The sequence below is a fragment of the Tripterygium wilfordii genome, chromosome 5 (genome assembly GCF_013401445.1).
Source record: "Tripterygium wilfordii isolate XIE 37 chromosome 5, ASM1340144v1, whole genome shotgun sequence".
Taxonomy (NCBI): Eukaryota; Viridiplantae; Streptophyta; class Magnoliopsida; order Celastrales; family Celastraceae; genus Tripterygium; species Tripterygium wilfordii.
Window position 1 is genome coordinate 2,642,387 of NC_052236.1, and position 11,192 is coordinate 2,653,578.

The following is an 11,192-nucleotide window of genomic DNA, read 5'->3' on the forward strand; positions in this document are numbered from 1 at the left end:
CGTGAATTTAGGTGTTTGGATTTTAGGGTCTATGGGTATTTCAGGATTGGGAGTTTAAATTGGTAATTGTGGATTGATAATGACAATTTGTGTTGTTTATGGTAAATTGGCTCAATGGATAGTACTCAAAAAGCATTGGGTGCACACGTGAGACGGTTTGTGAAATTTGAATAAAAGCTAAGGAGGAGAGATAGGGAAATGCCACCCTTTTTCATTTCCAAGGACTATATTCCTTTTATTGAGAACGTACGTTTATTCTTCTCATTGGTCATTATTATGCCATTCTTGCCTTAATTGTGCATAAGGGATAACAACCTATTGTGTGATTACTTTGTTGTATGAATTGAGTGATATTGCATACCCTATATGCTCAATCTCCTATTGAACATGGGATACTCTTGAACATGCATCATGTAGTAGTATATATGTAGGATTGTATGTATATATTATTGCACGACCATGATGGACATGTATTGTAGTTGCACGGTGGATGTTGGGTACGGACCCGTACATTTCCTAGGTATGGTTGATGTGAAATGTGGAATGTCGTGGGTTCCGATAAGTATGGGAATATCGGTGGGCTAGGTCAGGATGTCATATGTATTTGGTGCACCATACGGTGATGTCGTTAGGTTGTTCAAGGTCCTGATGAGTACAGGGATGCCGGTAGGCCAAGTTAGGATCCCGTATGGTGTTGTTATTTACTTGGGCTTTGGTGTACATGATGTTAAATATTATATTGTTGCATTTGTACTTTCTTTGATAATTCAACTCTAATGTCGATTATTCATTCTCTATTATTTCCTACTGGGCCTTTCACTCACCCTTTCCCTTTTCTTTTCCCCCACATGTGAGTCTAGTTCCGGTACCAGGGCTGAGGACCAGGAGGAGTGTGTGTGACATGGATAGGCCCTGGAGAGTGATAGGACCTAGATGGTTGGGTATTATGTTATGTCATTAGTACTATTTGTATTTGAATTCTCGGATTGAGACTTGTTATTGATACACCTGTTCGGTGGATGATTGGACGGCCGGTAGGGTGCTCCGTGTGATCGGGACTACCGGGTCGAGATTGTGGACTTCTTGTCCTTTTGTTGATTATGCTTGTAGGGTTACCCCCTTGCGTTGGTTGCTTTGATTATATATGTCATTGTGTGTGGAGATATGTGATGATATGAATTGTAAGATGGCCTGAGGCCTTGCCTAAGTTTGAGAATTTATTTATGATATTGCTGCGCTTGTACTCCAGGTTGGCATTCTCCAAAATACAGGGAGATGCTGCCGAATTTTTTGGTGTATTAGTGTTTGATTAAATCATAGTATACCTAGGCTGTATAAAAATAATGTAGACATTCATGTCTATGGAATGGTCACTATGATTGGTGATGTAAGATGGTACCAGCAGTAGCGCCTCTCGGGTCGGAGCGTTACATGCATGACATAAAATGCTCTCATATTCTTCTTTGGGAACACACCGGCAAATGATTTGATCGGGACCATGCTTGACCAAGTACGGATCCTCCCAATAGTAATACTTTACCAAAGCCAAGAATCTCTTCTTCCCCTGAAAAGTTAGCCCATCTCGAAGTACATCGCATGAATGATAATTAACAAAGTCGGCATACCATGGTTCTCTTAAGTGGGTGACAAAGAGTTGCTCATCCAAAAAGGATTCATTGATTGGCACTTCATCTCCTTGATTATGCATCTTTTCCATAATTTTAGACAGGTTATCGGCCACCAAATTCTTACAACCCTTCTTATCTTTGATCTCCAAGTCAAATTCTTGTAGTAGGAGAATCCATCGAATCAAACTAGGCTTGGCATCCTTCTTATTCAACAAACACTTCAAAGCAACATGGTCAGTATAAAAAATAGCTTTGGAACCAACGAGATACGCACGAAACTTTTCCAAAGCAAAAATGACCGCTAACAACTCTTTTTCGATAGTGGAATAATTAAGTTGTGCATCATTCAAAGTGCGACTAGCATAATAGATGACATGAGAAGCCTTACCATCCTTTTGGCCAAGAACTCACCAACAACATAGTCGGAAGCATCACACATAAGCTCAAACCGTAAAGACTAATTAGGAGCAAAGGTCTATTCACATTTCAAACAATAAAAACATTCAAAATAAAAATTTTGAATAAAGTCAATTTTCGCTTTATCTATCTCAATTCCCCTACTAGACACCACATGTCCTAGCACAGTACCCCTCCTAACAATAAGGTGGAATTTTTCCCAATCCAAAATAAAAATTTTCTCTTGACACCTTTTAAGCACTAGAGCTAAATTCTCAAGGCATGCCTCAAAAGAAGATGCAAAAATTGAAAAATCATCCATGAATACATCAATTATTCAGTCTCATTTCAGAAAAGTTGTCATCATACAACGTTGAAAAACTAGCTGCCACATTGCACAATCTGAAAGGTATCCTCCTATATGCAAATGTACTGAATGGGCATGTGAAGTTAGTCTTCTTGTGGTCTTCTAGTGCAATAAGAATCTGATTATAACCAATAAGAATCTGGTTATAACCTGAAAAAAAAAAAGAAAACAATAGTAACAATGGCTCGACAAATGCTCAAGCATTTGATCAATAAAAAGAAGAGGTAAGTGATCCTTTTTAGTGGCGACATTCAATTTTCGGTAGTCAGTGCACATTCTCCATCTGATAGTCATTCTTGTGCGAATTAGCTCATCATCTTTGTTCTTCACCGTCATGATTCTGGATTGATAACTTGGATCAACTTCCACTGGTGCCTTAAATGTGCATTGACAAAGCACATTTTTCTTCTTACTTTGAGAGTAGTCTCCAGCTGATTGCTACATAGGTTAAAATTTCCTCCAGTCGAAATTAGTGAGATCAAGCTTGAGGCAAAGTCTTGAGTGTGTCAGATAATAAGAATTTTCAAAAGGGTTTTGGGCTTGCCTCATTGATTGAGTATTGTATGAACGAGTAAATTGGGAATTTTCAAACTAATTTTGTAGAACAGATTGTTGGTTTGAAGGAGAAGAGTTTGGGGTTTGATATCAATTAGAATATCCCTAGAATATTTTTCTTTAAATTTTGTGCTACTATTAACCACAAACACTCAGGTTATATAAGGTATAAAAATTGGGCTATCCAATTGCTAACTTTGTTTCTTATAAGAGAAATCAAGTTGTTAGAGACTCATAATTTTCTGGAGGAAAAATAGTTCATTTTCGAGTATATATTTTATGACAATTTTAAGAAGATAATTGTTAGAAACGACACAATACATATTTTCTCGCTTTTATCTGTCATGGTAACCATTATCATTTTAATCACACAAACACAAAACATATAGAGGACGTGAGCTCTTCAGTTGAGTCCTTGGAGGAAGACTTTTATTATAAACAAGTTTCTAAAATGAAAAACAAAACACTTTCTGTATGTTTATTCTTGTTGCTGGTCTTCATTGAGTAATAAAAGCATTGCCTTTTTTACTTCAATTTTTTTTTATGCCATTACCAACTGGACATCATGGGCATGTACTACTGAAGCCTTGGCCTCCAAAGAAAAAGTCACTTCCAGGGGAATTTCTTTGAGCAAGCCTGATGTCGTAACAATTCTCATTTGTCATCTGTAGGAAAAGACTTTCGGAAGGAATTGGCTTCAAATCCCCAGTCTCCTCGACTTGTAGGTTGTAAAAATAACTTGCTTTTCCAAATCCTTCTCCCGCAGAGCGCCCGCTCCCCATCCCTGTTTTTGTATGCCTGTTGTGGGGTCTTGTGTTAGACACCTTGCCACCCCACTCCACACGGCTGCCGGCATCCTTCAAATGATGGAAGGTGTATCTTGGCCAGTAACCTATATGCCTTCCATCAATTTTCAACCACCAATGTGCTAGCAAATCCTAATTTAGAGGTATAATTATATATTATGATGAAAATGAAGAAATAGAGATTTGATTTATACCAACGTTTTGCTATTATTAATTACCCTTTTTATTAGTATAGTTATATGAGATTGATCATTGTCTAAAGAAGATAAAGTAAGTGGAGATCCCAACATCTCTGAGTGCATTTCGAATCCTTCACAAAAATAATTGTAGCACCCCGCTTCCCCTACATCTCTCTGTATATACAAAGTTGAACAAACTAGATTACTATCCAAGTCAAAAATCTTAAATTGATTATATTTATGGTGCTACATTAACATATAAATTACTAGAATAATGTAATTTAATTAATAGATGTAAATCAAATAGAATTAATTACGAGCTTACAGTCCAATAAATATAAAGTCTTGTTTTTGTATCACCATAAAGAGATGGGAGGACCTGATTTGGTAAAAGTGGAAAAAATTTAATGATATTAACATGTAACCTATATACTAATAAATTTATAGTGAAAATAACGACTTACATGCCATCCAGCTTCAATAGTAAAAGTATTTCTGTCCATTCCAAATTTTATTGAAATTTGAGCAAGGCTAAACTCATACTGCTCCTCAACTAATGGGTTCCACACGTTTATTGTTGCCTCTGCCCCAAATATTTGTCTTGGTGCAGCATAAATAGCTAATGCATGCTATAACCACTCACAAAAAATGTTTAAAGATAGACATATTTTCTAATTAATAAATTTTAAATCTTTTTTTAAAAAATTAAATGATTGGAAGTACCTCGATGATGCTATTAGGCACTTGAGGCTTACGATAAGAATAGTGTTGCTTATTTTTCATACTGTCATCGATTGTGCTTCGTTGTATAGGAATGGTAGTCTTTGGAAATCTTGTCCCATTTTTCAGCCAAATTTGAGATACTTGAGAAATGTTCTTTGACTCATCTTTTTTTTCTTTCAGCCACTCTTCAGGAACTCTCTCCTTAATAATTAAGTTAACAAAACATAGTAAAAAACTTATTTTGAAATTGTTTTATCTAAATCTTGTGGTATCGATATGAACTATGCATAAAAGGACCAAGAATAAAACAGAGAAGAAAATATTGACCAGAATTACCTGAATGGTTAGTAGAGAGGATTTGTTCATCGTTTGTCCTTCCGTGATAGGTTTGGCTAAAACAAGACTACAACAAAGAAGGAAGATTAATTTCAAGAAAGTAAATACTAAGAACCTCATAGTTCGTTGAGTCTGGCAATAAATTATGAGGAAATTTGATGATTGAGTGATAGGTGTTTTCCCTCAAATGTTGAGTATTTAAGGTGTAAGGTTTTCTTGAAAATACACATTAACAACTGTAAATTTTTGTCATATTCCAACATTCAAAATGACAGCTAGTGTTGGAATATGACAAAAGTTTAAAGTTGTTAACGTGTATTTTCAAGAAAACCTATATGTATAATTCATCTGTCTGGAAATATTAGTTTGGCAAATAGTGAATGGTATCTTTTTCTACACTTGTGTTGGCTCATAGCTTATTGAGGATTTATACTGCTATCACAAGAACTAATCACACATTTCCTTCTTGAAAAATATATCAATCACTTTGATGTGTATTCTATACGGCCGGTTGATACCTTATGTAATATTTCAAGAAGGCCGCCAAGCATTATTCCCACATTCAAAATGACAACTAATACAACAACACTATTATTTTCGTAAACATCAACTGCCAAACAAAAATAATGACCCTCGCAAAATATTACGTTGTAGTGAAGGGGTGTTATGAACACCCCATCATAACTATTAGCATACTTGTCACGCCCCTCTCTCCTAAGGTAAACCGAAGTGTACCTATACCCACAAGAACGTGATCGGCAAGGGACCCCATCCCCCGAACCAATCCTTAATCCAATATATAAACCGAATAAAATATATAAAATGGTAACAACTCCTCAAACAGGATGTGGAAACAGTCTCCCCAAAATACCATATATACACCCACTGAAACCATCAGAGTATCTATACAACAGCGGAAATAAGAAGACGTATCTACTCGAGATCAGACTGAGTAATAAGTAACATATACAAAATACAATACCCAAAGTCCTCACACTCGGCTAAAGAAACAGCTCGAGACTACACACCAGCTCGTGCGACCCGCCGCTGACCGTCGTCACCTATATCTAACTCACCTGAAAGGAAAATAAGAAAAGGGGTGAGCCAAGAAGCTCAGTAGGGCATAGAAAGGAAACACTGATATCCAGAAATAAGAAATCAAGGAATATGATGCAGAATACGAAATACAATAAATATATAACCATCAATAATCCAATCAAGTAACATTACAACCGTTAAGGCTATACAACACCGTAACCACAAACACTAGCCTCCGATAATCCATAATCCACCCCTGGACACACCCTAATCCCCGTAGGGTGTCTCCCAGTCTAGGTCCACATCGAAACTGGATGAGGATCGGATATCCGAATAGCATAGCCTACACTAGAGAGCGTCCCCTATGATGCACCTCACCTCAGACGGTTTACATGTACGTACCCGATCTATTGTATTATCGATCATAATCCGATATATTGGGCTCCTATATGGGCCCCATAGTCCACATCAACCACCTCCAATCACCTCATTCCTAAAAACATACCAACATTGATAATCAACAGGGAATATAAATAAAACATGCAAACAGGCCGTATTTCAATCCCTGAAACCAGAACCACAATATAATAAGAGTCCGTGAAAATCAGAATGCGAATACCAAGCACTCGTCCCCAACTAACCCCTAACTCCGAAAGTCAACCCGCTCCGAACCTCAACCGGGATCACTGTCTATATCAAAAAATACGCTATACGAAAATACAATAAAAATACGTTCGGTCAACAATAGTCAACGGTCAAAGTCAATGATCATTGGTCAATGGTCAACAGTGGTAAACAGAGTCAAACAGTGCCAAACCGGGTCAGACCGGTCAACACACCAGTCAACCGAGTCAACTCGTCCAGACTCGGTCAACTCGGCCAAACTCAGTCAAACTCAGCCGAAACTTGCCAACATCACCGCCAACGATCTAACCACCCAAACCCACCAAATCTTACACCAAATCGAAGAACTCGAAGAGATGAACTCATACATACCAAAATCGGGCACACCGTTGACGAAATCGACCTTATCGACCACGAAAAGCTCACGGTGGTCGGAGTTTCAATCGTCGATTTCTCCCAAATCGGAGCTCCCTTCAACCTGATTCAAGTTGGGTTATGCTCGTCTCGTCCATACGCTCCTTTTGGTACCAAGCTCGACCGTCATCGTTGCCAAAATTGCTGGAACAGTCGATGACCGTCATGTAGAGAGAGAAAATTGTGAGGAAGGGTATTTTTGAATTTTTTTATTTTGTTATCTTTTCTACAATCTTTTACTTTCAAAACACCCTTCTTTCAAAAACACCTTTTAATAAAATGTTCAATTAACTTCAAAAATTCATAATAAATCCAATTTAAATATGTTTTAAGTGAGTCTTGAGCCAAAAATTTTCTTTTTAAATCCCCCATTTATTAAAAATATTTTCATATTTTTATCTTGATTTAATTTTTATTCTCCCCCAAATCCCGATTCACGATCAGCAAGGTTCACTCCACCTCGATCAACGCATCAAAGTACTATGGACTGTTTATAATCGGGTCAGGATATTACAATACTACCCATAGTTTTATATTGAACTGCATTGTACTGTAGCTTATAATGTATTGTATGATATAGTAGTCCGCATACTCAATGCTACATATATGTATGCATACTATTGATTTACTAAGTTAATGAGAATACGCTGCTTTATGGTTCGGAGCTGAGTTCCACCTCACTATAGGGTTTTTCCTTTCTCTCCTCCTGTAATGGACCCCATGTCGCCTCCTCCTCTTTATTTCTATCCTCATCCATCTTAGTCTTCTCCACCTCATCTGCTCCTCCTTCAGTTGTTGCCTCCTCTACCTTATCTACTTCTTCATCACCCCTCCCTTTCTCGTCGATGATTTCTCCTTTACATTCTCCTCAACCCACTTCTGGATCCTACTTTTTTCACATAGGCCTACCTTCCTCATTCTCTACCTCTCCTCAATAAGGCTTCACTTTCCCACCTATTCCTTCCGCACCATACTCCACTTCCTCTTTTCCCTCCCTTAAAGATCTGTGTTCTCACTCTCTTGCCATAAATCCTCTCTCTATCTCCTCCATCCTTTGAGTCTTCTCTTCCACTTACCTATCCGATTCCAATGCTCGCTGCTCCTAATATTACCAATATTGTCTCCACCCAACTAGATTCCTCTGATGACTATTCCCTCTAGCGCAGTCAAATTCGTGGTCTCTTGATTCAACATGAATTCAGGGGTGGAGCCAATGTGGCCTAGGTTGGGCTCAAGCCCACCTTGAAATTTTGGAAAAAAATTACTTGTATACCATGACATATCCATAACTAAGAATAAGTCCATTTAAATTTAACACAACATAAGCCCTAATTGGCCCAATTATTTCCTCTAAACTAGCGCATATGAAGTAACGAATATACCGTATCTCGTAGAGAGAAGACACTAGTTCTTCGCCTCTTCCCCAGTTCCCCTAAACCTTATACGATAAAGAGTTGAATCGGAAGAACTTGCGGGTGCGGCATCTAATCTTGTAATCTTCATATGAATTTCATGATCTCTATTTTCATTAAGGTAATTTGTTTCTATTGTTATATTCTTTTAATAAATTATAAATTTCTTTCATTCTGACTTCGTTGGATCTCTATTGGGGGACAAAATGAGAGATGGCTTCATGGCAACTAAAGTGGAAAGCATGGAATCCATTATTTGGAGTTGAATTGACAAAGGTGTACTGGTAGGTACACTCTTCATTTTAGAAAAAAAAATCTGAATTGAAGTTAATTGATTGGTTGTGTTATTTTAGGATTTTTTTTAATTTTTGTGGGATCTTAGATAGCATGAATTGCCTAGTTTGTTTATTGTAAAAGATATAAATTTATTTGGGAATGAATTTTAGTTAAAAAGACATCTCGGTTATAGTTTGCAATTGCAGGGAATTGTATATTTTAAATTTTACTTACATCTTTATATCTTTCACTTTCAAAATCTTGTTTGTGGGATTGTTGAATTGCACATTATGTCTTGACACTTTGTAGGAGCAAAAAGCTTGGGAAGATTGATTTTGTTGCATTCCAGATAATTTATTTTTTTGAGATATGCACACAAGCTGATAAAACATTATTTATGTTGCTTACTTTGTCCATCTAGAAATCAAACTTTGAACATTCATTATTTTAAACGCAGTATGCTTAGGTATCTCAAAAGAAAATTGCCTCCTCCACAAGGAGATGATATTTCTTCTTCTACCATGCAAAAATGCCCAGAAATGAACTTAGAGGATCTTCCTTCAAATCCAGGACTACGACCTCGAATTTTGGATTATCATACTAACAATCAAGATCAAGTTCATAGAGCATATTTGCAAAGGGGTCCTCGCCAACCTCTTAGCCACGATTTTCCACGTACAAAATCTGGACAACAACAAAGACGATTTAATTAGGCTTGGTTTACTAAATTCCTTACCTGATTGGAGTATAGTGTATTAATGAAGACCTTTGGTAGAATTAATGAAGATGTCAAAGCAATAACTTTAGAAAATGCTCCACAAAATCAAAAGTTGACAGATCCAAATATTTAGAAGGATATTGTAAATGCATGTGCAATGGAAACTTTAAAAAACATTATTGGCGATCTAGGTGATGCACAATTTTTTCTTATGGTTGATGAAGCACGTGACATATCATTGAAGGAGCAAATGGCCATGGTTATAAGATTTGTTAATGGAAAAGCACATGTGATTGAACGCTTTTTGGGAGTTGAACATGTTACTGATACAAGCGCAATGACACTCAACCATTGATGACTTCTTTTGTAGAAATGGGCTGAGTATCTCTAGATTGCGAGGCCAGTGTTACGATGGAGCTAGTAATATGCGTGGTCAATTTAATGGATTAAAAGTACTAATCTTTAATGAGAACCCTTGTGCATATTATATCCATTGTTTTGCTCACCAATTACAACTAGCTTTAGTAGTGTTGGCAAGGAAGCATGATCATATTTCTTCACTTTTTGATTTCATTGCTAGGGTGTTGAATGTTGTTGGATCATCATGTAAGTGGCGTGATATGCTTAGAGAAAAACAAGCTGAAAGAATTATCAAGGCACTTAAGATTGGGGAGATTTTTAGTGGTCAAGGTTTAAATCAAGAAACCAATCTCCAACGTTCTTGTGATACACATTGGGGCTCCCATTATAATACCTTACTAAGTTTGATTATTATGTTTGCTCCAGTGATTGATGTGCTTGAATTTATTGGAAGTGATGCTTTAATTACAAGTCATCAAACAGAGGCACAAGACATTACGGATAGACTTTTATCATTTGGATTTATTTTTAGCTTCTTCTTGATGAAAAAAGTATTGGCAATCACAAATGAGTTATCACACGCCCTACAAAGGAAATATCAAGATATTGTGAATGCGATGAATTTGGTGAAAGTATCAAAACTTCAACTTCAAGTTATGAGAAAGAGTGGGTGGAGTTCTTTTCTTGAAGATGTCTCCTTCTTTTGTAATAAACATGGAATTGGTGTACTTGATATGGATGCTATATATGTCACTTGAGGGCGAAGGTGATGTAATGAAAAAGAATTGACAAATCTATATCATTATCGTGTTGAGACTTTCTACACTACTCTGGACATGCAACTTCAAGAATTAAATAATCGATTTTTTGATTCTAATACAAAATTGCTTCTATGTGTTATTTTTTTGATTCCATCTAATTCATTCTCTCATTTTGATAAGAAAAGACTACTCCGGCTAGCTGAATATTATCCAAAAGAATTCTCCCAATTTGATACATGGAAGCTTAGTGATCAACTTGATACGCGCCTCAGTATTGATTTTGTAAACTTGAGTGGGATTGGTGAGCTTGCTAGTAAAATGGTAGAAACTGGAAGAAATAAAGTTTATCCTTTGGTATACTTGCTCTTAACAATGGCTTTGATCTTGCCAGTTGCTACTGCTTCGGTTGAGAAAGCATTTTCGCCCATGAATATCATCAAGAATAGATTGCGCAATCAAATGAATGATGAATGGTTGAATGATAGCTTGGTTATCCTTATTGAGAGAGCAAGTTTTGATGAAATTGATAATGAAACAATCATGAAAATTTTTCAAAAGATGAGAACTCGACGAGGTCAATTATAAACACTTTATTTAGT

The 11,192-nt window shown here is 36.7% G+C and overlaps 2 protein-coding genes across 2 annotated transcripts; one reads left to right on the top strand and one right to left on the bottom strand.

The window, feature by feature from the left end:
• Nucleotides 1-2,353: 2,353 nt before the first annotated feature.
• Nucleotides 2,354-5,110, bottom strand: LOC119998532. Its single transcript, XM_038845885.1, has 8 exons — nucleotides 5,106-5,110; nucleotides 4,991-5,057; nucleotides 4,655-4,855; nucleotides 4,396-4,560; nucleotides 4,257-4,310; nucleotides 3,971-4,105; nucleotides 3,524-3,884; nucleotides 2,354-2,541 (listed from the first exon to the last, which is right to left on the bottom strand). The coding sequence occupies exons 1-8, from the start codon at nucleotides 5,108-5,110 to the stop codon at nucleotides 2,354-2,356; spliced, it is 1,176 nt and encodes a 391-aa protein (XP_038701813.1).
• A 4,102-nt stretch (nucleotides 5,111-9,212) lies between these two features.
• Nucleotides 9,213-10,590, top strand: LOC119998533 (zinc finger MYM-type protein 1-like). The gene is made up of 3 exons (XM_038845886.1): nucleotides 9,213-9,429; nucleotides 9,664-9,761; nucleotides 9,877-10,590. Exons 1-3 carry the CDS (start codon nucleotides 9,213-9,215, stop codon nucleotides 10,588-10,590), a joined length of 1,029 nt encoding a protein of 342 aa, XP_038701814.1.
• Nucleotides 10,591-11,192: the final 602 nt, after the last annotated feature.